The sequence below is a fragment of the Doryrhamphus excisus genome, chromosome 7 (genome assembly GCF_030265055.1).
Source record: "Doryrhamphus excisus isolate RoL2022-K1 chromosome 7, RoL_Dexc_1.0, whole genome shotgun sequence".
NCBI classification, from domain to species: domain Eukaryota; kingdom Metazoa; phylum Chordata; class Actinopteri; order Syngnathiformes; family Syngnathidae; genus Doryrhamphus; species Doryrhamphus excisus.
In genome coordinates, this window is record NC_080472.1 from 1,249,853 (window position 1) to 1,277,346 (window position 27,494).

At 37.3% G+C, this 27,494-nt stretch overlaps 1 protein-coding gene across 3 annotated transcripts; it reads left to right on the forward strand.

Moving 5' to 3' along the window:
* Positions 1–672: 672 nt before the first annotated feature.
* On the forward strand, positions 673–27,290 carry gas2b (growth arrest-specific 2b). 3 transcript variants are annotated; one of them, XR_009130326.1, is made up of 10 exons: positions 673–1,408; positions 5,992–6,224; positions 9,929–10,168; positions 11,506–11,615; positions 11,692–11,833; positions 12,899–12,962; positions 14,489–14,894; positions 14,983–15,090; positions 24,204–24,882; positions 25,144–27,290. XR_009130326.1 is itself a non-coding variant. In XM_058077638.1 (9 exons), the coding sequence occupies exons 3-9, from the start codon at positions 9,958–9,960 to the stop codon at positions 24,393–24,395; spliced, it is 1,233 nt and encodes a 410-aa protein (XP_057933621.1). In that variant the 5' UTR covers positions 673–1,408; positions 5,992–6,224; positions 9,929–9,957; the 3' UTR covers positions 24,396–27,288. The 3 variants fall into 3 exon arrangements, 2 of the variants coding, with proteins under 2 accessions (XP_057933621.1, XP_057933622.1); XM_058077638.1 differs by having other exon boundaries at positions 24,204–27,288; XM_058077639.1 differs by lacking the exon at positions 673–1,408 and adding an exon at positions 5,544–5,567 and having other exon boundaries at positions 24,204–27,288.
* Positions 27,291–27,494: the final 204 nt, after the last annotated feature.

Consider the following 27,494-nt stretch of genomic DNA (forward strand, 5'->3'; position numbering starts at 1 on the left):
TATAACGAAATAAGATGATTTTAATACCAAAGTTACACAAACCTCTGTCCCCTTTTAAAAACATCCCCCCCCCCCCCCCCCCAAGAGCACTGCCCTAACACTGATCTTTGTACCACAAGGTTGGAATCTGGAGTCATGCCCGACCTATCATTTTTACACTCTAACTAAATCATCTGATTTTAATACCAAAGTTAGACAAACCTCTGTCCCCTTTTCAAAACCCATTTTCTCCCAACTAAAAGAAGTATTATGCCCCCCCCCAAAAAGCTTAGATTTCAAGAAAAAAATATATTACACGTCATGGTATCATACCGTCAAAGGGGAAATTCAGCTTTTATTTACAACATGTCAACAAAACATAACACTTGAGATTAGCACACAGATTAGCATGTCCAGCACTTCCTTATTAGCTTTGCCCAAGGCCAAAGGTCACAAAAGTACCCCCCTTTCATAGCTGTCTCAGACAATGCCTGTAACATAAAGTCATTTTCTCGTAAATTTCTTACTTTATTCTTGTAAATTTCCAAACGTATTCTCGTACTATCGCTAGTTTTGGAATAAGGGGGGCTTGCTAATATACGTCTTTTTTACTCATAAATATAGGACTTTATTGTCGTAAATTTAAAATTTTAAGTTTTTATTCATGTAAATTTACATTTTTATTGTCAAAATCACAGATTCTTATTGTTTTGTGATGCTAACACTGGCCTTGTATGACTTGGTAGCAATAACAAAATGGACGCCATGTTGTTTTCCTTCCTGGATCACACAAGGCTAAGATTGTTGAGCATTTCCTTGTTCTTGTTAGGACTTGACGCAAAACTGCTTTATTTTTCGCAGAGCCTTGAGCTCTTAAGAAGACTTGTAATGGAAAAAATGTAAAAAAAAAAAAATGTAGCTTTTATCTATGAGTTGCTATGGCTACCTGTGTCGCAGCTAACCAAAAAAAAAAAAGAAATGTCGTCGCCAGGAGAACGTAGCGTACGTTTCCTTCCCCACACACCAAGACAAATAATCAAACCGAAAGAGAAGCCGTTTATTCATTCATTTACGGGCCCCGCCCGTGTCTGTCGAGCTTGACAGTTAATGGCCGCCATGACGGCTTCTCATCACGACACGACACGGCACGAGGTTGTGATCCCTCACGTGCTGACAGGGGGTTAAGCGACTGAATGGCGATAACACAGACATTCGAAGCACTCTATCACAACCATAATGACATTACACCGCTACTCCATTGCTTCCACTCCCTTCCTTGGTAATCTTGTTAAAATCCCAGTGATTGGAATGGCGGTGACAGGGAGACAAACGACCCGCGGAGCCGAAAGCGGAAGTGCGGCGAGCTTTTGTGGCGTTGCCATGGCGCCGCACAGACACCGTAGGTAATGAAATGCACCTTAAAATGCAGGTATGTCCTTTTTTATGTACTAAAAAAAGGCGTCAGTCATTCTTTTTGCTTGATTTAAAAGTGTGATATTTCATTCCGGATGGATTTTCTTTTGTGTTTTTGTCTCTGTGAAGAAATAAAAGGACTACACTTAATGGCTGCGCTCCATTAAAAGTAAACAACAGCTATCAAGTCGCTTTTGCTGCTCTCTGGTGGACGTAAGGCGACACTGCAACACAAGATATACTCTTTCTGTATAAACACTAAGCACTGAAACTAGCTTGTACTTTGTTTTTTTGCTCTATATTTACTACGTGGCAGGTAGTTTAATTAAAACAAAGCCCCCCCCCAACCCCCAACCCACCCACTACCGGAGGCTACTGACCCCCCCCCACCTGCCGCCACCAGCATTCATTTGTCATGCGCAGAAGTGGCTGACATATTATTAGCCGGTCTTTTATATTATGGACGCCTGGCAGCCACACGCCCACTGACAGCGGCTTTAATACTCTGCAGGAATCATCAGTGGTAATTAAAAAGACGCCAAAGACGGAGGATGCAATGAGTTAAATTCCCCCGGGGGCGTGGGGGGGGGGGTTGGGGGGCATAGGCATGGTGAAGTATGTTCTCATAACATGTATTAAGGATGGAGCAAGCAGATATTATGGGGATTAAATGTAAAATTGAAATATATAATATTAAATTATATATTTATTTAATTTTATTAAATTATAATATTAAATAAAATTAATTTTTATTACAATTATATATTTATAAATTATATATATTTAGTTTTTTTAATAATTATTTAAAATATATATGATTGTGTATGTCACACAATATTCATATTAACCTATAAATAATAAAAAGTGACACCCAGTGATTTTTATTGGTTTAGAGAGAGACATATTACAGCAGGGGTGTCCAAAGTGTGGCCCGGAAGACTGTCTAGGGCCTGCAATTGTATTTTTACTGTCCCTCTGCATGGTCTAAAAATAGAATTAAACAAAGAAAACTAAAAAAAAGCAGTAATTTAATTAGAATAAAGACCAAATATTAGAATAAAATCATAATATTAAGATAAAAAAGTCAAAATATTCTAAGAAACAAATTATATATATTTAGTGTTTATTATTATTTAAAACATATATGACACAATATTGACACAATATTGTATACGTGTCATATTAACCTATAAATACTAAAAAGTGACACCCAGTGATTTTTATTGGTTTAGAGAGAGACATATTAGAGCAGGTGTGTCCAAGGTGTGGCCCGGAGACCGTCTAGGGCCTGCAGTTAAATTTTTATTGGCCCTCTGCACGGACTAAAAATAGAATTAAACAAAGAAACTAAAAAGAAAATTTAGAAAAATTTATTTAAAAAAAAACAGTTACTTAATTAGAGTAAAGACCAAATATAAAATGTAAAAAAATAATAAAATCATAATATTAAGAAAAAAAATAGCCAGAATATTAAATATGTCATTAAAAAAAGTCAAAATATTCTAAGAAACAAACAAAACAAAAATCTGGTTGCAAGTTTTTAAAAATTAAGTTGATTAAAATTAAAATTATGATGATAAAGTCAAAATATTAACAAAATATAAACATAAAATGTAAGGAATTAAATTAAATTAAAGTAAAAAATAAGTACATTTTCCTAGCTCAGATTGAGCAAAAAAATAAAAACAAAATAGAAAACAAAATATGTAATTTTTAAAAAAGTCAAAATATTCTAAGAAACAAACAAAACAAAAATCTGGTTGCAAGTTTTTAAAAATTAAGTTGATTAAAATTAAGATTATAATGATAAAGTCAAAATATTAACAAAATATAAACATAAAATGTAAGGAATTAAAGTAAAAAATGAGTACATTTTCCTAGTTCAGCTTGAGCAAAAAAATAAAAACAAAATAGAAAACAAAATATGTAATTTTTAAAAAAGTCAAAATATTCTAAGAAACAAACAAAACAAAAATCTGGTTGCAAGTTTTTAAAAATTAAGTTGATTAAAATTAAGATTATGACGATAAAGTCAAAATATTAACAAAATATAAGCATAAAATATAAGTAATTAAAGTAAATTAAAGTAAAAATAAGTACATTTTCCTAGCTCAGATTGAGCAAAAAAATAAAAACAAAATAGAAAACAAAATATGTAATTTAAAAAAAGTCAAAATATTCTAAGAAACAAACAAAACAAAAATCTGGTTGCAAGTTTCTAAAAATTAAGTTGATTAAAATTAAGATTATGCCGATAAAGTCAAAATATTAACACAATATAAGCATAAAATGTAAGGAATTAAAGTAAAAATAAGTACATTTTCCTAGTTCAGCTTGAGCAAAAAAATAAAAACAAAATAGAAAACAAAATATGTAATTTTTAAAAAAGTCAAAATATTCTAAGAAACAAACAAAACAAAAATCTGGTTGCAAGTTTTTAAAAATTAAGTTGATTAAAATTAAGATTATGACGATAAAGTCAAAATATTAACAAAATATAAGCAATGAAACGTAAGGAATTAAAGTTAATTAAAGTAAAAAAAATAAGTACATTTTCCCAGTTCAGATTGAGCAAAAAAAAAAAAATAGAAGCAAAATATTCAATTAAACGATATCCGCTGATATCTGCTTGCATCTGACAGGAAGATAAAACACTTGTGAGTCTCTAATAAGTGTGTCCCCATCTGATGGGCCTCGGGTCCTCTTGACCCTGGGGACCAATTTGAGTGGTACACAGCACATGGTGCCTCGTGCCGCATTATCGATCCCCCCCACACCCCTTCACTCAATTGTCTTGGCAACCTACAATGCCATCTGTCATGTGTGTGCTGATCCACATCGTGTTGCGGAGACATTGTTTTTAATTTAATCATTTCCTCACTGACGGATCTCCTGCTAACAAAGACGGGTTCATTATTCTCGAATTTTTTTTCGGGTCATTTTATTTGATTTAACATAGCAAGCAGGAAGTATCTGTGTGTATTTGATGTGAGAGTTGAATTATTAAGGTTGAAGGGCATCCAAACTATAAGTCATTAATATTCATAACCATGCTCCTCTGAATGAGATTAGCAGGAAGAAACCACACTTAAGGAGGAAAAGGGGGGGTGGGCTGCCAGACATGAGGGACGCCCCCCTGGGAGAGGGCTGCAAATGAACCAGCAGTCACACCTGAGCTACAGACCACATATATGCACAAACACACCAAGAGAACCCAGTGTGGTTGCCTTGTCGGAATTGGACCAAAAATTATAAAAATTTAATAACTAGGCATGTTCCGATCAGGATTTTATGCCGCTGATACCGATCCTGATAATCACGGTATGTATTTATTTATAGTATTGTCATAATTCATTAAAAACCTGAATAAAAAGCAGGTTTGCCCGCTTCTGCTGGGCCCCTCCAGTCACATCCGCTGCCTTCTGAACCGCAGATATAGCCGATGCCACAGCCGAACCGGGGAAATACCGAAACTGACCCGCACACAACGATAGTTCCTCCTGCACTAAAAGTCCTACATAGTATCTGCATGCTCCCAAATCCGTACTGACGCAGTACTCGTCCTTATATTTTACCCACACTAGTGTTAATTATTATTTAAAACATATATTTTTGTGTATATCACACCATATTGTATATGTAACATATCCTGGTATGTATTTTTTTCTAGTATTATTCATAATTCATAGAAAATCTGAATAAAAAGCAGGTTTGCCCACTTCTGCTGGGCCCCTCCAGTCGCATCCGCTGCCTTCTGAACCGCAGATACAGCCAACGCCTCTCTCGGAGTAAACAGTCACTCGTCACAGTCCCATTGCACAGCCGAACCAGGGAAATGCCGAGAAAAAGCAGGTTTGCCCGCTTCTGCTGGGCCCCTCCAGTCGCATCCGCTGCCTTCTGAACCGCAGATACAGCCGACGCCTCTCTCGGGGTAAACAGTCACTCGTCACAGTCTCATTGTACAGCCGAACCGGGGAAATCCCGAAACTGACCCGCACACAACAATAGTTCCTCCTGTGGGTATTTTACGCAGGTTTGCAACGCCTCTGCTGGGCCCCTCCAGTCGCATCCACTGCCTTCTGAACCGCAGATACAACTGACGCCGCTCTCGTGGGAAAACACTTACTCGTTACAGTCCACTCAAGCCGTGAACGCTCATTGGACAGCCGAACCGGGTAAATCCCGAGACTGACCCGCACACAACGATAGTTCCTCCTGCACTAAAAGTACTACATAGTATCTGCATGCTCCCAAATCCGTACTGAAGTAAGTGTATTTATTTCTAGTATTGTCATAATTCATTAAAAACCTGAATAAAAAGCAGGTTTGCCCTCCTCTGCTGGGCCCCTCCAGTCGCATCCGCTGTCAAAAATCAAAGTAGTTCAGAAGCGAAAAAGAAAAGTTGATGGAGTACTCTTGCTAGTATCGGACTCTGTTTACTTTTGTTGACAACAAGGGAGCCACAACAAAGATGCCGAAGAGCCACATGCGGCTCCGGAGCCGTGGGTTGCTGACCCCTGAGCTAGCTCATGAATGTCTTTAAAAGTGTAAAATTTTTGTACGGGAATTTGTGCTGAAACTCCAAAATGTTGCTTTCAGTTTCGAGTTCGACGATGGACTGTGTACCGTCATGTCTCGACGGCGGTGGTGTAAGACGACACCGGCAGTCGCCGACAAGTATTGTGCGGTGAGTTCCACCTCCGCCTGTAACTGTGTGTGTGTGTGTGTGTGTGTGTGTGTTTGTACAGGAGAGCTCATGAGGCCAAGACCATGGGTCTCTAAGACATGTGTGGACACTTCAGGGACACTCTGGAGCAAAGTAAACCGTTACCGTAAGTATAACTGCCTTTGTTTACTACTCCTAGAACTTGTATTAAATTGTTTTTAGCGATATTTCCGGGTGAAAAAATATCTTTGTTAAAGTCCACTACATTTAAAATGTCGGAATCAGATGCTAAAGGTCATGTTTTTAAAAGTCCCGTGTTTCATCAAAGGATGTTCGATGCTCGGTGTTTTATTACTCCTCGTTAGTGAACATGTTCTCGGTGTCATTTCGACCCTGTCGGACCTGCTGCTTCATGTTTCATGTTTGTTTATTTGATTTTAGCTCTCTTTTAGCTTTTCTTTTTTAACTATAACAGCTAACTTTTATGGGCCTGCAACCCATAATAATGTGGCCTGTGACACATTCTGAAAATGGAATTGCAGAAAAATGCAAAAATTGTGAAATCAACAGTAATTTTAATAGTTCGTGATGAGAAAAAATTGTTATTGCGAGGAATTTTTTTTTGCTAGCATAAAGTTGAAATACAAACAAATTTTTTTTATATCTTATCAGAAATGTTCACATATTATGAGAAAAAACAAAACAAATCATTTAATATTATCTCCGAGCCACGCTGTGGATAAGTGGTTTGCATGTTGGCCACACAGATTGGTTCGATTCCGATTCGAGTTTCCATGTTCTCCGGTACTCCAGTTTAATTAGCGACTCCAAGAAATATGGACAAAAAAATTTGTGTTATTGTGAAGAAAAATTTTTGTTGCTAGCATAAAGTTGAAATACGAACAAAAATTTTTGTTTTTTTTATATCTTAACAGAAATGTTCACAAATAATGAGAAAAACAAATCATTTAATATTATCGCCGAGCCACACTGTGGTGAAGTGGTTCACTTGTTGGCCACACAGATTGGTTCGATTCTGGTTTAATTAGCGACTCAAGAAGAAATATGGACAAAAAATTTGTTATTGCGAAGAAAAAATTTTTGTTGCTAGCATAAAGTTGAAATACAAACAAAAAAAATTTTTTTTATATCTTATCAGAAATGTTCACATATTATGAGAAATATGGACAAAAAAAAGAAAGAAAGAAAAAAAAGAAAAAAATTTTGTTGCTAGCATAAAGTTGAAATACGAACAATTTTTTTTTTATTTTTAATTTTTTTTTTTTTTATATCTTAACAGAAACAAAAATGTTCACATATTATGAGAGAAAAACAAAACAAATCATTTAATATCATCACCACGCCACGCGGTGGAAAAGTGGTTTGCATGTTGGCCACACAGATTGGTTCGATTCCAATTCGAGTTTCCATGTTCTCCGGTACTCCGGTTTAATTAGCGACTCCAAATTATGGTATGAAGGTATGAATGTGAGTGTGAATGGTTGTTTGTATAAACGTGCCCTGTGATTGGCTGGCCACCATTCCAGGATGTCCACGCATGACACGGTTACATGCACGGACTTGTGTTTGCACACATGCACTTCGAGGTGCGCCTGCTGGAGCATAAAGGCCGCTAGTGTCTCGGAGATAGGTCAGTGGGTGACCTTTGCCTTCCCTTCCCAGCAGAACCATCCCTCGAGCAGAAGTGCGATTTTCTCACCTGGATGTTTTTTGTTAAAGACACGGGGCTTTCATGGCATCCGAGTCAACCTGTAAAGCCGCCTCCGAGTTGGGGCGGCCGCCCCCCCCTTCCCTTTCGCCATCGTCTGTCCCGAGTCTGCATGATGTGTTTACAAAAGAGCTCTTTCACTGTGTCTACATCTTCGCGTTTGTGTGCTTGTCTGTCTCTATTTATTATAACACCCGTGAAGGAAACACACACATATTCATCATTTTCATACAGTTCACTATCCAATGTCTTGTTTCCCCAACCCCCGGTTCGAGTTCTACGGGTCCTCAAAACAAAAACATGCCAGGTGTACTTCTATTTTCTTATTTTGACGCAAAATAGATACGATAACCGTATATCAGAATAACTATTAATTCCATAGACAGAGCTGGGGGCAAAGTATTACGATGGAGACTACCTAGCTACGAGCTTGCTACTAGCTACTAGCTACTAGGCTACTAGCTAGTCTGTTCCATACATTTTTGTAGTTGGTTTTCCAACGAGAACCCACTACTTGAAGCCCAATTTTTGGAATGTTTTTTGAACAGATGGCAGAAGACCATGACTTGACTTGACTTGACTTGACTTGACTTGACTTGGTCGAGTCACAATTTGGATGATAAAACCTTAAAAACTTGCAACTTGACATGGATTTTGGCATCAATGACTGGTTTAAAAGCAAACAACAAATGTGTGGATTATGTTTATTTTTGCACCATATAAAAATTAATATAAATTTTATTTTAAACATTATCACAGTGCTCTAGACATGAAATATAATCCATTTTACACTACAGTCTATGTATAATCTAAAAACTATATAATAAATATACATGTATATATATATATATACGTATATATATATATATATATACATACATATTGTAAACGAGAGCAGCGTCAGTTGTATCTGCGGTTCAGAAGGCAGCGGATGCGACTGGAGGGGCCCAGCAGAGGCGGGCAAACCTGCGTTTTATTCAGGTTTTCAATGAATTATGACAATAATAGAAATAAATACATACCAGGATATGGCATGTATACAATATACATATATATATATATATATATATATATATATATATATATACATATATATATATATATATAGTACTGTATATATAAATATATATATTATATTATATATATGAATATAATTTAAAATATATAAATGTAGTATATAATATAAAATATTATATATTACATAATATAAAATATATATATAAATATATAAAAACTATACTAATTCATTCATTTTCTACCGCTTATCGTCACGAAGGTCGCGGTTCATCTGGTACTTTTACAATGAGTAACCGTTACATTTGTTCACTTCCTGCTTTCCTAATATAATTTCAAATTTTCAATTTTTATTTATTTTTTTTGTCACATACCGAAGTACTAGAAGTGTTTTATTTAGTGTTTTATTTTATTTAAAACTTTATTTAGTTGACATATTTTCATAACATGACATTGTATATTCTTCGAAAAAAAAAATCGAGTTTTTCTTCCAAATACATTAATTTTAAGTATGTTTACTTTCTTCTGATAAATGTTTTTTTTCCGTAATTATCACTTTATTCCCATAACATTTAGACTTCCTCATTTTCTAAAGATGACATCATTATTTGTTTGTTTTTCATGATATTATGGCGTTTAAAAAAAAACACCCTTTACTGTAAGCTACTGAAATTTACATAAAATTATTATTATTAGTAGTAATTACTATTACTATTATTGTTGTTGTTGTTATTATTATTAGTAGTAGTAATTACTATTATTATTATTGTTGTTGTTGTTATTATTATTATTAGTAGTAATTACTATTATTATTATTGTTGTTGTTATTATTATTATTCTCACAAAATGACAACCTTTTTTCTCTTGCTGATTTTTTACTTTTAATTTTTGATTTTTTTTAAATTGTTTTTTTATTCAATTATATGTTTCCATACAAAAAGAACCTGAAAACACTTCCTTTTGATTTAAATGAAAACCCGATAGAACTGCCGTATAATAAATGGTTTTACACAAGCCTCCTGAAACCTGGTTCAAGGTGACTTGGGTCAGTTCTTCCAGTCTGTCTGATATGACGAAGACATGATAAAAACCAAAAATAGACTCAAACTAAAAGCTTTTCCATGTAGGACTTGTCAAAACCAATCACTGCTGAAGAATGGAGGACGACGTGGAATCAATGGACAGCAGAACCGAGAGTCCTCTGAGCCCGACTCAGCTCACGGGATTGGGGATGAGCTGTAAGTATCGCCAACGTGGGCCGGGTCTGGCCAGTCCTCAAGAGTACAACCAATGGCTTCCTTTCCGCCATGACGCAAGTCTTCTGCCAATGAAAGAAGACCTGGCTCTTTGGTTCAACACCATTATGGGTGAGTTCAGTACCCTTTAATCATACGCTCTGCAAAGTCTAAGGACTTTGGCTGGAAAATATGATTTGATATTTCATATCATGCTGTGATTATGCAGGTAACAGATAATACTTACAAAATCTTGCAGTATTTTGATGACATAAAACCAAAAACCGAGTGTAGAAATCCTCCCCCGAGTACTTTAAGTGGGTAGAATGAGAACCAGATTGTTTATTCCTGACAACAATACCTAATACAGACGTCCGGGCTTATCTGCAGTCCCTGCATGCCTACAAGTAAGCGGGTCTTATTACAGAACAGCTGCAAAATATCCCGGTATGTATTTATTTTTAGTATTGCCATAATTAATTAAAAACCTGAATAAAAAGCAGGTTTGCCCGCCTCTGCTGGGCCCCTCCAGTTGCATCCGTTGCCTTCTGAACCGCAGATACAGTCCACGCAAGCCGTCAACGCTCATTGGACAGCCGAACCGCGGAAATGCCGAGACTGACTCGCACACAACGAGAGTTCCTCCTGCACTAAAAGTACTACATAGTATCTGCATGCTCCCAAATCCGTACTGAAGCGAGTACTCGTCCGCATATTTTACCCACACTAAGTGTTTATTATTATTTAAAACATATATTATTGTGTATATCACACCATAATGTATATGTGCCATATCCTGGTATGTATTTTTTTCTAGTATTATTCATAATTCATAGAAAATCTGAATAAAAAGCAGGTTTGCCCTTCTCTGCTGGGGCCCTCCAGTCGCATCCGCTGTCAAAAATCAAAGTAGTTCAGAAGCGAAAAAGAAAAGTTGATGGAGTACTCTTGCTAGTATCGGACTCTGTTTACATTTGTTGACAAAGGGAACCACAACAAAGATGCCGAAGAGCCACATGCGGCAGTACAGCAGTTTGGGATCGGGGATTTGTAGTCGAATCGAGTCTGAAACCCAAGTACTCACACCTATATGCGTCACCAATCTAAAACTTTTCAAAGCGTCACCCGGTGAGACATTTTTTGAGGCACGTTTAGCAAGGTGCGGAATTCAAATTTATCACACTCAGACAGACAGGAAGTCACATAGACGGCAGACATGATTGTTCTGGAGCCGATCGCAGGCGGGGATCTGCGTTTTAAAGCACGTATCAGCAGATAACGATATCTGCAGTCCCTGTATACCTACAAGTAAACGGGTCTTATTACAGCTCAGCTGTAAAAAGTACCCTTTCTTTCTTTTTATACACTCAAGATTGTGTAAGTGGGTGATGGGTGGTGGTGGGGGCATTTCTGCGGGTGCTTCCAAAAACATGCTAGGTTCATCGGTGAATTTAAATGATGTATTTTAGGTGTGGACCTCACCGCCGACAGTCTAATGGACAGATTGGACAACGGCGTACTTCTTTGTCAAATGGCACAGTTCCTTCAGGACAAGATGAGCCACAGTAGCAACACGAAGGTCTGCACATAATTGGAATCATACAAAAAAAAAAATTAATTTCTAATTTAATTAATTTCTGTGTGTTGTTGTGCAGCCTTTGACCAGAAGAGTGATCCACTGGAGAGCCGATGCCACTTCGGGATCGTTTTTTGCCAGGGACAACACAGCCAACTTCCTCTATTGGTGCTGTAAGATTGGCGTTGACAGAGCCCACCTTTTTGAATCCGAGGATTTGGGTGAGCGGATACGACTCTGATACCTTCAGATTCGATTATTATCGCTATTATGATGCTCCTGAAAACGATAACGAGGCCACGTAGCGTTCTTTGTAACGCCGCATCCTCAATGTGTCAACAAGAAAGAAAGAACCAAATTATAGAATGAGAACCAGATTTTTTATTCCTAATAACAACAATACCTAATACAGACGTGCGGGCAGCTTATCTGCAGTCCCTGCATGCCTACAAGTAAGCGGGTCTTATTACAGCACAGCTGCAAAATATCCCGGTATGTGTTTTTTTTTTTAGTATTGTCATAATTAATTGAAAACCTGAATAAAAAGCAGGTTTGCCCGCCTCTGCCGGGCCCCTCCAGTCGCATCCGCTGCCTTCCGAACCGCTCTTATTACAGCACAGCTGCAAAATATCCCTGTATCCCGGTATGTGTTTATTTTTAGTATTGTCATAATTAATTGAAAATCTGAATAAAAAGCAGGTTTGTACGCCTCTGCTGGGCCCCTCCAGTCGCATCCGCTGCCTTCTGAATCGCTCTTATTACAGCACAGCTGCAAAATATCCCTGTATCCCGGTATGTGTTTTTTGTTAGTATTGTCATAATTAATTGAAAACCTGAATAAAAAGCAGGTTTGCCCGCTTCTGCTGGGCCCCTCCAGTCGCATCCGCTGCCTTCTGAATCGCTCTTATTACAGCACAGCTGCAAAAAATCACCCTGTTTGTTCGCTGGAAAAATCTTTTGTGTGTATTAGCTTTTATCTTTAGCTAGCAAAATTGAGCTAGCAAAAAATTGAGCACGTTAGCGTTGATATTGTCTTCACCGACTGTGATACGTCCAAAACAGGAACATTGTTTGATGTCTAAGTAGTGGACCCGGTGGAAGGGGAGATGAAGGATTTATGCCCTCATGCCCTCAGCTCCACATTCAAAGGCCAGGAATTCCAGCTCCGCTTCAAAGATGGCCGGGCACAATAAAGACAGCATCGTGTCCCTCTCTCTGCTCTTTCAACTAGACACAAGTGTATCTACCTGAAGCATCTTTTTTTTTTTTTTTTTTCATGTTTCAAGTCCTCCACAAACAACCTCGGGAGGTGTGCCTGTGTTTGATGGCGCTGGGACGCATCGCTGCAAGGTAACTAGATTAACCCTTTGGAGTGCGGGGGACGGTTTTAGTCTTTTTATAAAATGTATTATTCATTTATTCATCTTCTACCGCGTCACGCGGGGGTGCTGGAGCCTATCCCAGCTGTCTTCGGGCGAGCCAGCCAATCACAGCGCACATATAGACAAACAACCATTCACACTCACATTCATACCTATGGACAATTTGGAGTCGCTAATTAACCTAGCATGTTTTTTTTTGGAATGTGGGAGGAAACGACTAGCAATTATATTCATAGTCGATTAATCTGACGATTACTATTCTGTTTTACGATTAATCGAGTAATATGAGTCAAACAGTCAGTGGTTTTGCAACATTCATTCATTCATTTTCACGAGGGTCGTGGGAGTGCTGGAGCCTATCCCAGGGGGAGACGGGTGCTGGAGCCTATCCCAGCTGTCTTCGGGCGAGCCAGCCAATCACAGGGCACATATAGTCAAACAACCATTCACACTCACATTCATACCTATGGACAATTTGGAGTCGCTAATTAACCTAGCATGTTTTTGGAATGTGGGAGGAAACCCACGCAAGCACGGGAATCGAACTCGGGTCTCCTTGCTGTGTGACCTGCACGCTAACCACTCGTCCACCATACAGCCCTCAATAGCATTGGTTGTTAACCAAAAAACTTGTTAACCGGGGGCGGATGTTAACCAAGATGAGTATGTTTATTTTGGTTAACTTTGAAAATCTAGGCCGAGGGTGGAATCAAACTCGGGTTTCCTAGCTGTGTGGCCTGTGTGCTAACGACTCGACCACCGTGCTGAAGTCTATCCCAGCTGTCTTCGGGCGAGCCAGCCAATCACAGGGCACATATAGACAAACAACCATTCACACTCACATTCATACCTATGGACAATTTGGAGTCGCTAATTAACCTAGCATGTTTTTTTTTGGAATGTGGGAGGAAACCGGAGTACCCGGAGAAAACCCACGCATGCACGGGAATCGAACTCGGGTCTCCTTGCTGTGTGACCTGCACGCTAACCACTCGTCAATACTCGTCAACACCTCAATAGTGTTGGTTGTTAACCAAAAAACTTGTTAACCGGGGGCGGATGTTAACCAAGATGAGTATGGTTTTTTTTTTGGTTAACTTTGAAAATCTAGGCCGAGAGTGGAATCAAACTCGGGTCTCCTAGCTGTGCGGCCTGTGTGCTAACGACTCGACCACCGTGCTGAAGTCTATCCCAACTGTCTTCGGGCGAGACAGCCAATCACAGGGCACATATAGACAAACAACCATTCACACTCACATTCATACCTATGGACAATTTGGAGTCGCTAATTAACCTAGCATGTTTTTTTTTTGGAATGTGGGAGGAAACCGGAATACCAACACATGCACGGGGAGAACATGCAAATTCCACACAGAGATGACCGAGGGTGGAATCGAACTCAGGTTTTCTAGCTGTGAGGTCTGCGCGCTAACCACTCGACCACTGTGCAACAAAGTATATGATAATTTCTGGCATATTTTTCCCCCCACTCAGGTACGGAGTGGAACCTCCAGGCCTGGTGAAGTTGGAGAAAGAGCTGGAAGGAGAAGAAGCGGGGCTCACATCTCCACCGTCCCCGCTTCCCTTCTCCTTTTTCCCGTCCTCGGTGCTTCGCTCCCAATCAACCACCACTCCTTCCCAAGCGGCGGCCATTACTCCCAATATAACCCGTCTCCGTGAAGACCACATCACCTCTGATTCATTACCCTTATCTTTATCCCCTCCGCAGTCCTACATCTCAACCCCCAAATTCTCCACAACCACATCTTCAACGCAAACCTCACTTGGTCTTACTCAGTTAGCCACACCCCCTACATCCTCCCCGCCGTCAAATCCGAACCGGCACTCCAAATACAGCAAGCGAAAAAGCAATGGTTCACGTAACATTTTGGATGACATTGTATGCAACTTTATTTGTATACTACATTTGTGTATATTGTTGCATAGTTGTGTTGCATGAATACTTTGTGTGTCTTATTCTTTTTCAGGTGAGAAATATTATTGAAAACCCCCCCTGCAGCTGTCCAACCAGGTTCCCCATTGAAAAGCAGCCAAAGGGTTGTTATCGTGTTGGGGAAAAAGTTCTTTACATACGAGTAAGTCATGAATACATGCTTCCTTTTACATGATATTTATGTATTGGGATAATAATGCAACAAACAAAAATTTTACAAGAGTAATGTCTTAATATCACAAGGAAAAAAATAGCAGCAGTTTAGTAGAATAACGTTGAAATATTAAAGAATTAAAAAAATATATATATTATTTTAATATTATATTATATATTATTTTAATATTATATATTATTTTATATTTTATATTATTTATTATTTTATACTATTTCATAATTTTTTAAATTTGTAATATTATGGGAAATTAAATATATATTATATTGCTTGATAAAAATGTTTTAATCTAACGCGAAAATGTCCTAATTTTACAAGAGTAATGTCTTAATATCACAAGGAAAAAATAATAGCAGTTTAGTAGAATAACATTGAAATATTAAAGAATTAAAAAATATATATATATTATTTTAATATTATATTATATATTATTTTAATATTATATTATATATTATTTTATATTTTATATTAATTATTATTTTATACTATTTCATTATTTTTTATTTGTAATATTACAGGAAACTAAATATATATTATATTGCTCGCTAAAAATGTTTTAATCTAACGCGAAAATGTCCTAATTTTACAAGAGTAATGTCTTAATATCACAAGGAAAAAATAATAGCAGTTTAGTAGAATAACATTGAAATATTAAATATTTTTTTTTAAATAGATGTAATATTATAAGAAACTAAATATTTTTTTTGGTTCTAAATATTCTGGGAATAAAGTCAAAATATTATGAGAAGAAAATGTCAACAGTTCTTGCCAAAAATCAGCAGAAATTGAAACAAACAAGCCTTCATTTTACAGAATAAAGTAAAAATATGAAGAGGAAAATTAGTCATATTGTAATATTTTCTCGTGAAGAAACAAAAAATTATTGGGTGTCTGGTAACTATCAGTACCGATTATTATTGGCACTGATTTTGTCTTGTTTTTTTTTTTCATCTTAATATTTTGATTTTTTTTCTTGTAAAATTACACCTTTATGCTACTAAAATTATGTTATTTTTCCTCACAATATTATGAGTTTATTTTCATAAAATTGCTACGGGAATATGATTATTTGTCCTTTATTTTGGTAAAATTATGTCTGTCTTTTACATTTGTATTTATTTATTTTTTTTGCAATTTTCCAAATATTTAAATTTTGACTTTAATTCCAATATTTTTTTATTTTTTCCCATAATATTATCACTTTTTCCTCAACATTTTTGTGTTTATTATGTTTATGAGTATTGATAATTATCGGCCTGATATCAGCATAAAAATTATTTATTTTAATCGATATCGGCATCAGATTTTTTCCCGATTTTTAAAAAAAAAATGCTATACATATGTCATCATTTCACCACATGTTACAAATATTGGTATCGGCTGATATCGGCATCGGAAATTGAGTCGGACAATGTTTTTTTTTTTTGGCACGGTAAACAAGTCGGAGAAACAAGCTTTGAAGACCGATGGAACAAAACCTAGTTGACCCAATCAGGCAATTGGGAAAACGATATCTGATAGTCGCCGATTCCATCGTGTTCATCAGTCCGGTATCGTCGGATGAGAAAATATGTTTTTCCGTTATTTAAAAAACGTCGGTGCCTTTCACCACCTGTGTGTGTGTCTTTCAATACAAAGGCTCAAGGAAAAAGGCCTTCTGGGAGGCTGGGTTGCCTGGCAACCAATGGTCTGGATAAGACTGGGCTGACAATGATTTTATTCAGTACACAGCCCCCTTCAGCAAAGAGTTCAAACCTGAGGGGAAAACAAACGTGGCTCTTTCAGGATGATTTTTTGCAAAGATACGGCGGTTCAAATGACAGCCCTCATGGGAGTCCGTCTGCTTCCATGCGGGAAGGGATTTATTTCACGTACGCCAAGACAAAATATATGAATCACTCGTAGTTGTTATCATAACCGGTTTTTGTTTATGTTGAAATGAACTAAGACGAAGGATGCAGATGAGTGAGTATTGTTATTGGTTATTTAGCTAGCGTCCAAAGTGAGGTGCAGGGGACATTTGCGGCTATTTTTGGAGCCAACAGCTATTTAAAAAACATAAAAATCTGCACTAATTTTACAAATATAAAATAAAAAATATTACGATGAAAAAAAAATTATCTGACGAGAAAAAGTATTTTTTTATATTATAAAGAAAAAATATCTCATTTTAGTAGCATGACGCTGAAATATTTAAGAAAAAAATATATTTTTTTAAGTCATAATATTATGAGGAATAAAACAAAATCAAATTAGGTTGAGGAAAAAGTGATAATATTATGGGAATGAATAAAAAATATTTAAATATTAAATTAAAGTCAAAATATTCAGAGAAGAAAATTTAATATTTGGAAAATTGCAAAAAAAATACAAATGTAAAAGGCTTTACCAAAATAAAGGACAAATAATCATATTCCCGCAGAAATTTTATTATGAGGAAAAATAACATAATTTTAGTAGCATAAAGGTGTAATTTTACAAGAAACAAAATCAAAATATTACGATGAAAAAAAATTTATCTGACGAGAAGAAGTATTTTTTTATATTATAAAGAAAAAATATCTCATTTTAGTAGCATGACACTGAAATATTTAAGAAAAAAAGTATTTTTTTAAGTCATAATATTATGAGGAACAAAACAAAATCAAATTAGGTTGAGGAAAAAGTGATAATATTATGGGAATAAATAAAAAAATATTTAAATATTAAATTAAAGTCAAAATTAAAGTCAAAATATTCAGAGAAGAAAATTTGAATATTTGGAGGATTGCAAAAAAAATTAAATACAAATGTAAAAGACATAATTTTAAAAAAGATGTAATTTTACAAGAAAAAAAACAAAATATTAAGATGAAAAATAAAATTATCTGATGAGAAAAAGTCCTAATTTTACGAGAATAATATTATATTATGATGAAAAAATATCTCATTTTAGTAGCATGACGCTGAAATATTTAAGAAAAAAATATATTTTTTTAAGTCATAATATTATGAGGAACAAAACAAAATCAAATTAGGTTGAGGAAAAAGTGATAATATTATGGGAATAAATAAAAAATATTGGAATTAAAGTCAAAATATTCAGAGAAAAAATTTTAATATTTGGAAAATTGCAAAAAAAATAAATACAAATGTAAAAGACTTTACCAAAATAAAGGACAAATAATCATATTCCCGCAGAAATTTTATTATGAGGAAAAATAACATAATTTTAGTAGCATAAAGGTGTAATTTTACAAGAAAAAAAATCAAAATATTACGATGAAAAAAAATGTATCTGACGAGAAAAAGTATTTTTTTATATTATAAAGAAAAAATATCTCATTTTAGTAGCATGACGCTGAAATATTTAAGAAAAAAAAATATTTTTTTAAGTCATAATAATATGAGGAACAAAACAAAATCAAATTAGGTTGAGGAAAAAGTGATAATATTATGGGAATAAATAAAAAATATTTCAATATTAAATTAAAGTCAAAATTAAAGTCAAAATATTCAGAGAAGAAAATTTGAATATTTGGAGAATTGCAAAAATGTTTTTAAATACAAATGAAAAAGACATAATTTTTAAAAAGGTGTAATTTTACAGGAAAAAAAGCAAAATATTAAGATGAAAAAAAAAATTATCTGACGAGAAGAAGTCCTAATTTTACGAGAATAACATTATATTATCAAGAAAAAAAATCTCATTTTACTAGCATGACACTGAAATATTGAAGAAAAAAAATATTTTTTTAAGTCATAATATTATGAGGAACAAAACAAAATCAAATTAGGTTGAGGAAAAAGTGATAATATTATGGGAATAAATAAAAAATATTGGAATTAAAGTCAAAATATTCAAAGAAGAAAATTTAAATATTTGGAAAATTGCAAAAAAAAATTAAATACAAATGTAAAAGACATACATAATTTTACCAGAATAAAGAACAAATAATCATATTCCCGCAGCGATTTTATGAAAATAAACTCATAATATTATGAGGAAAAATAACACAATTTTAATAGCATAAAAGTATAATTTTACAAGAAAAAAATCAAAATATTAAGATGAAAAAAAATTTATCTGACAAGAAAAAGTCCTAATTTTACGAGAATAACATTATATTATGAAGAAAAAAATCTCATTTTAGTAGCATGACACTGAAATATTGAAGATTTTTTTTTTTTAAGTCAAATTAGGTTGAGGAAAAAGTTATAATATTATGGGAATAAATTAAAAATATTGGAATTAAAGTCAAAATATTCAGAGAAGAAAATTTCAATATTTAGAAAATTGAAAAAAAATGTAGTAGAAATATAAAAAACAGGCAGAATTTTACCAAAATAAAGCACAAATAATCATATTCTCGCAACAAAAAAACATTGCAATTTTATGAAAATAAATTCATAATATTATGAGGAAAAATAACATCATTTTAGTCGCGTAAAGATGTTTTTTTTTTAAGTCAAAATGTTATGACAAATAATAGTTGAATTTTTTGGAAAAATAAGTTATTGCGGGAAAGTTGAATTTCCAAAAAATAAATAAAAACAGCAAAAAATTTAGAAAAAAGAGCAAAGTTGATACTCATAATTTCTTTCTAGAAATATATATTTAGCATATCTTAATATTCGGTTTGTCCGATATTGGTGTTTTAGCCCAAAACCGATATTGTCCAATTCTTAATTTCCCATACCGATATTAGCGATTACCGATATCTGTAACATGATATATGTTTTTTTTTTAATATCGATTTTCATTCATCCATTTTTTTTTGTACCGCTACCCTAAACCCCAACAGTACCCCCCCTATGAATATCATGCATACATATCTTTCTAACAAGCACATACTATTGATTTGCAAGATAAAGTCATTAGCGGGTTTGGAGGGGGTGGGAAAAAAGGGGGGTGGGGGGGGTTTAATCGGACGTCTAGTTAATGAGCGACTGAGCGTGACCGCCGCCCCTCCCCGCGTGTAAACTTCCAGCCCCGCCTCCCTCCACTCCATCCTGTCTATTCCCTTCGGAGACTATTCAATCATGGTGGCCTTGAAGTACTCAGCCATTCTTTGGTGTTAAAAAAAAAAAAAAGGCGTCCCTTTCTTGTCTGTGCCCAATTAGGCTCTCCTTTAGCTTTGTGATTGTGTCATTGGGGGGGGGGGGGGGGGGGGGGTACTGGTACTATACGTCCATAATCATCTGCGTGTTTAACAATAGTGTTTGTTTATGAAAATCTAGCAATAACTGCAGAAATATATGTTTTTATTTCAAGGCTAGCAAAACGTCTGCGATTCCGACTGTCCTAAAACGCACCACGCATTCCCATTCCCTTTTCCCCATAATGAGTCATCCAATAATGGTTAGACTGGTCTCCGTTACTGGAAATAATGTTCGGTCCCGTGGTTGCCTTAAAGGCCGAGAAGCTGCGCGATGCGGTGGCTCAAGTCTGACTCCTACTGGCGCATGTTCAAATCCCTCATCTGGCCTGAGAGAACATTCATTCTTCCCGACAGGGAGGTGTCGAGGGAATCCGGAGAATGGTTTATAGGATGCAGACGTAGCACTCTTGTGTGTGGGGGGGGGGGGTATGGGGGCAAGGGGAGGGGGGGTTGGTCTACCTGCAGGGGAAAAGGGGGCTTTGTGTTCGAACCACAAATCAAGTAACCCGTCAACCTGGGGTCATTTTAATATCCATTTATAACCCAGACACGTACATTTGCTTCCCATTCCCAAATCTGGGATTTGCGCGGAAATTGAAACCCCCTTTATGTCGACGCCCCTGATGTCAACATAAGCAATTTTTCCGACATAACCAGAAATCTGAAACCAATGCTTGCTTATTTACTCGTGACTTTCGCTAGTTACCTGAGCTATAATCGTTTTAACATAAGCAGTCGACCGTTTATGTTGACATCGACAATTACTTCGTAGGAATAGACAAAAAATTATGAACAGGGACCTGATGAGTTGGTCACCATAAACCGTCTGTCGACATAAACGGACCAATTGTTAACAGAAATGACCCCTTTGGCTTAAAAATTTTATGTCAAACTAAGCGGTCTACCATTTACGTTAACTTAAGCATAACTTAAGCTTTTTAGTAATAAGAAAACACGTTGGATCAGTTGATCGACACCCTGTAGACGGGTCGTCGACATAAACGGACCCATTTTTAAAAATAGGTTTCAAATGTCGACATAAGCGGTCGATCATATATGGCGTCGTCGACATAACAAGGCACTGTGGACCGCAACTTGATGAGTTGGTCCCCATAAACCGGCTGTCGACATAAACGGACCAATTGTTCGTAGAAATGATCCCTTTGGCTTTCAAATTTTATGTCAAACTAAGCGGTCTGCCATTTAGGTTAACTTAAGCAGGCCCTTTTTTAGTAATAGGAAAACACGTTGGATCAGTTGATCGACACCCTGTAGACTGGTCGTCGACATAAACGCACCCATTTTTAAAAATAGGTTTCAAATGTCGACATAAGCGGTCGATCATATATGGCGTCGTCGACATAACAAGGCACTGTGGACCGCAACGTGATGAGTTGGTCCCCATAAACCGGCTGTCGACATAAACGGACCAATTGTTTGTAGAAATGACCCCTTTGACTTAAAAGTTTTATGTCAAACTAAGCGGTCTACTGTTTAGGTTGACGTTAACTTAAGCAGGCCCTTTTTAGTAATAAGAAAACACATTGGACCAGGATTTGATCAATTGATCGACACACTGGCGACCAGTCGTCGACATAAACGGACCCATTTTTGGGGGGGGTCTCAAATTTTATGTCAACATAAACGTGTTGTACTGTATGTTGACTCTCTTAAGAAGTCGACATACCGTGGGTTATCGGCATAAACTGACCCATTTTTAAAAATAAGTTGCAAATGTCGACATAAGCGGTTGAAACTACACTTTTGGCTTTCAAATTTTATGTCAAACTAAGCGGTCTACCGTTTAGGTTGACGTTAACTTAAGCAGGCCCTTTTTAGTAATAAGAAAACACAATTGTCGATCAATTGATTGACACAATGGCGACCAGTCATCGACATAAACGTACCCATTTTTGGGGGGGGGGGGGTCTCAAATTTCATGTCAACATAATTGGTCGAATGTGTTGTACTGTATGTCGATGCCCTTTTTAGTAATAAGAAGTTGACATACCGTGAGGTGTCGGCATAAACTGACCCATTTTTAAAAATAGGTTTCAAATGTCAACATAAGCGGTCGATCATATATGGCATGTGGACCAAAGACGGGCTGTCAACATAAACGGGCCAAACGTTTATGTCAACATAAACGTGTTGACACCCTTAAGAAGTCGACATGCCGTGGGTTATCGGCATAAACTGACCCATTTTTAAAAATATGTTTCAAATGTCGACATAAGCGGTCAAAACTACCCCTTTGGCTTTCAAATTTAATGTCAAACTAAGCGGTCGTGAACTTAAGCAGGCCCTTTTTAGTAATAAGAAAATTTTGATCAATTGATCGACACAATGGCGACCAGTCGTCGACATAAATGGACCCATTTTTTTGTGCGGTCTCAAATTTTATGTCAACATAAACGTGTTGACGCCCTTAAGAAGCCGACATGCCGTGGGTTATCGGCGTAAACTGACCCATTTTTAAAAATATGTTTCAAATGTCGACATAAGCGGTCGAAACTACCCCTTTGGCTTTCAAATTTAATGTCAAACTAAGCGTGAACTTAAGCAGGCCCTTTTTAGTAATAAGAAAACACTTTGGACCAGAATTTGATCAATTGATCGACACAATGGCGACCAGTCGTCGACATAAAGGGACCCAGTTTTTTGGGGGGTCTCAAATTTTATGTCAACATAAACGTGTTGACGCCCTTAAGAAGTCGACATGCCGTGGGTTATCGGCATAAACTGACCCATTTTTAAAAATAAGTTTCAAATGTCGACATAAGCGGTCGAAACTACCCCTTTGGCTTTCAAATTTAATGTCAAACTAAGCGGTCATCAACCGTTTAGGTTGACGTGAACTTGAGCAGGCCCTTTTTAGTAATAAGAAAATTTTGATCAATTAATTGACACAATGGTGACCAGTCGTCGACATAAACTGACCCATCTTTTTGGGCGGGGTCTCAAATTTTATGTCAACATAAGCGTGTTCAAATGTCGACATAAGCGGTCGATCATATATGGCGTCGTCGACGTAAGCAGGCACTGTGGACCTGGAACTTGATGAGTTAGTCTAGTAGACTTCACCAGGTACTAAAATAAAAGCAAAAACACCTTTTTTGGGGGCGAGGGGGCAGGGGGGCTTGCATGGTATAGAACACCATAACACCATTACAAGGGGATAATTGTCCCCCCCCCCCTCCAAAAAAAAAAGAAACGCGGTGTTAATGATATTCTGAGCTTGTAAGGCGGCGAGATTGTTCATTAAGGATGTCGGACCCGACCTCCGTCCGCCCTTAACACGTGCCCCCAACACCCCCCACCCCCAGCATATCTGCTGGTATGATCACATTCTTAATAGCTCCTTAATGAAGGCTTTATTGGCGATAAAGCCAGTGAGGGAGGGGGCGGGGGTTCTGGGGGTGCTGACAGGACAATAGCCTGCTTGGCGAGGCCTCCTGGGAACGCTCGCATCCCCCCCCTGGGAGTCGTGGGTGGGTGTGCGATGGTTTCATCTCAATCCCCCCCCCCCCTTTTTTAATTTTTTTTTTCCTTTATATTGTATGGCAGCGGTTGCCATGGCAGCAGTGGCTTCTCTCTAAGACTGTGAAGGATGTGTCGATGACTCCGAGACGGCGTACCGTCGCCTTTTCTGCAACAGCTGTCAGCACACGCCAAGGCTGTGCGCTTTTATTCCGAACACGCGTGTGTGTGTGTGTGTCTACACGGCTTTGTGCGTCAGTCGGCACTCGTGCGCGCCTGCATGCTCATATATGGATTAGTCTGCCGTGTGAGCTCAGCTGTTTCATTTGCTTTAATGAGATTTTGACAAAGCTTACGGGAGAGACCATTTGACATTCGTGCAAAGGGGACGCTCGTAAATATTACAACGTTACAACGTGCGAGGGCTGATTCAAGATGGTGACTTCTTCTTCTGCGTCGCAGATGCTGAATGAGCGTCACGTGATGGTCCGCGTGGGCGGCGGCTGGGAGACGTTTTTGAGCTACCTTCAGAAACACGACCCCTGCAGAGGAGGACCGGTGGGCAGATCCGAGGCCAAAGCTAAGCCACTCACGTTGAACACGTCGCCCGACAGCTACATGGTGGTCGACGCCCATTACCGGGCCAGGAAGTAGACCCCGATCATTCAGACTGATTGTTTCAACCTAGTGTTGGTCGCACCGTGAGTGGGACGGTGGTACGAGTTGATATGACCGTGTAACCTTTCGTGGACGAATTGCTCACTCACGGTGCGATCAAGATGCAAAAAGAACAGAAGTCATGAAATCCAACCACATGCTCGCTCACGGTGCGATCAACACAAACGCAAGGTGGACAAGGAAGCCTTGTAGTACGCGTTCATGGTGGTCAATGCCCATTACCGGGCCAAGAAGTAGACCCGATCCGCCAGACTGCATCCAAGAAAACTGCACAAGAATCTGTTATTGTTTCAACCTAGTGTTGGTCGCACCGTGAGTGGGATGGTAGTATGAGTTGATGACCGTGTAACCTTTTGTGGACGAATTGATCGCATCACGGTGCGATCAAGATGCACAAAAAAAAACAGTGGGTCATGAAATCCAACCACACGCTCACTCACGGTGCGATCAACACAAACGCAAGGTGGACAAGGAAGCCTTGTAGTACACGTTCATGGTGGTCAACGCCCATTACCGGGCCAGGAAGTAGACCCCGATCATCCAGACTGATTGTTTCAACCTAGTGTTTGTCGCACCGTGAGTGGGACGGTGGTACGAGTTGATATGACCGTGTAACCTTTCGTGGACAAATTGCTCACTCACGGTGCGATCAGGATGCAAAAAGAACAGAAGTCATGAAATCCAACCACATGCTCACTCACGGTGCGATCAAAACAAAAGCAAGGTGGACAAGGAAGCCTTGTAGTACACGTTCATGGTGGTCAACGCCCGTTACCGGGCCAAGAAGTAGACCCGATCCGCCAGACTGCATCCAAGAAAACTGCACAAGAATCTGTTACTGTTTCAACCTAGTGTTGGTCGCACCGTGAGTGGGACGGTGGTACGAGTTGATATGACCGTGTAACCTTTTGTGGACGAATTGATCGCATCACGGTGCGATCAAGATGCACCAAAAAAAACAGTGGGTCATGAAATCCAACCACATGCTCACTCACGGTGCGATCAACACAAACGCAAGGTGGACAAGGAAGCCTTGTAGTACGCGTTCATGGTGGTCAACGCCCATTACCGGGCCAGGAAGTAGACCCCGATCGTCCAGACTGATTGTTTCAACCTAGTGTTGGTCGCACCGTGAGTGGGACGGTGGTACGAGTTGATGACCGTGTAACCTTTCGTGGACGAATTGATCGCATCACGGAGCGATCAAGATGCACCAAAAAAAAACAGTGGGTTATGAAATCCAACCACATGCTCACTCACGGTGCGATCAACAAAAAACGCAAGGTGTGCTGGGAAGCCTTGATCGTATCATTAACAAGATGGCGGTACAAGTTCATGATCCTGTGCTCTTTTGTGGATGACTTGTTCACTCACGGTGCGATCAAACTGCACAATAGAACAGAGGGTCATCAAATCCAACCACATGTTCACTCACGGTGCGATCAACAAAAAACGCAAGGTGGGCCGGGAAGCCTTGATCGCATCATCGGCGAGATGGCGGTACAAGTTAGTGCACGACTAGCTCACTCACGGTGCGATCGAGATAAAGACAAGGTTTGATTGCACCGGGAGAAAGATAGATAACATTGGATCGTCATCTCAACACAAACAAAAACACCAACTGGAGAGCAAAAGAACACAAAAGGGTCACCAACTTGTGCCGCTAACTGCTCTCACGGTGCAGTCAAGGCTGCGCCACTCACGGTGCGATCACGGCTCAACACAGCAGGCCGTGTGCTTGTGTCGCCGGCAATGTGAGTGACACACAAGTACAAGTTGATGACCCTCTGTTCTTTTTTTTTTAACATGACTACCCCACTCACGGTGCGATAAAAAAACAAAGACCAGGATGACTATTTAGCTTATTTAGTGCAACTCTCATGTTTATTTTTAATCTATGCACTATTTGTATGTTTTCAGTCAGTAATATGCAAATTATGTGTTTTAGTCTTGTATTATTATTATTATTATTATTATTGTTTATGACAGAAATGTTTTTTTGGATACTTTATTTAAATAATGATAATAACAAATAATAAAAGTATTGACTTATATGCTACATGCAGTCAGTTTAAGTCTCCAAATGGGTTTTATGTATAGCATATTATGCAGAAATATGGCCTATTATGTATTGAATATTCTTGTAGTCGCTGCTAAAATACATATTTATATATACTTATATGTACAGTCTATACATGCATATTTATAAGATATAGTTTCCTCCTCTAGATGGCATCATGTGCCCAGTGACAAAAGGCCACATCAGCGCCCCGGATGGAGGCATGCATGCTGCAAAAAAAAAAAAAAAAAAAAAAAAAAAAAATGGAAATAACTCCCACAAGTGCACGTTTTATTTTTTTTAAATTTTATTAAAATAATATTATGAAAAACTGGACTTTTTTATACTGAAATAAAAGACAATAAGAACATGCATGTTATGTTGTTATGTGTTTTTAATCTCCACAAAAAACACATGCAGTGTTACGGAAGTGGGAGAAATATGGGATCCAAACCAGCGCCCCTTTTTTTTTTGTTTATCAAAACACAGGAAGTTGATCTTCTTCAAGGATATATATATATATATATATATATTATATATATTTTCTCCCAAGTGCTTGTTTTGGTTTTGGAATGTATCGGTAATAAAGTCGTACAAATCCGTATTATTGTATTGTTGTGTTATTTAAAATACATTTTTGCATGTGTGCTTAATAATGTGCAGTTAATGTGGATTTGGGCGACAAAAGAAAATGGCAGATTGTTGCCTAAAAAGCACCGGTGGCCGACGCGTAGAAATACAGAAATGATCCAAGACCATGAAATAAGAGGAACAATGCTACAATCACATAGTCACTACTAATTTGACCAATTTTTTTACCAAAATGCACAAATTTGACGTTTTGTTTTGTTTTGTTTTGTTTTGTTTTGTTTTGTTTTGTTTTGTTTTGTTTTGTTTTGTTTTGTTTTGTTTTGTTTTGTTTTGTTTTAATTTAATTTTATTATTTTATTATATTTCATTTTTAATATTTTTAATTATTCATAAAATGTATTTATTTTAATTTAAATTAAAAAATT

Excerpts from the sequence above, each read along its gene's own strand:
- gas2b (XM_058077638.1), top strand. The coding sequence starts at position 9,958 with ATGGAGGACGACGTGGAATCAATGGACAGCAGAACCGAGAGTCCTCTG. Across the intron at positions 10,169-11,505 it reads TTGGTTCAACACCATTATGG|GTGTGGACCTCACCGCCGAC; the intron begins GTGAGTTCAGTA and ends GATGTATTTTAG. Across the intron at positions 11,834-12,898 it reads TTTTGAATCCGAGGATTTGG|TCCTCCACAAACAACCTCGG; the intron begins GTGAGCGGATAC and ends TCATGTTTCAAG.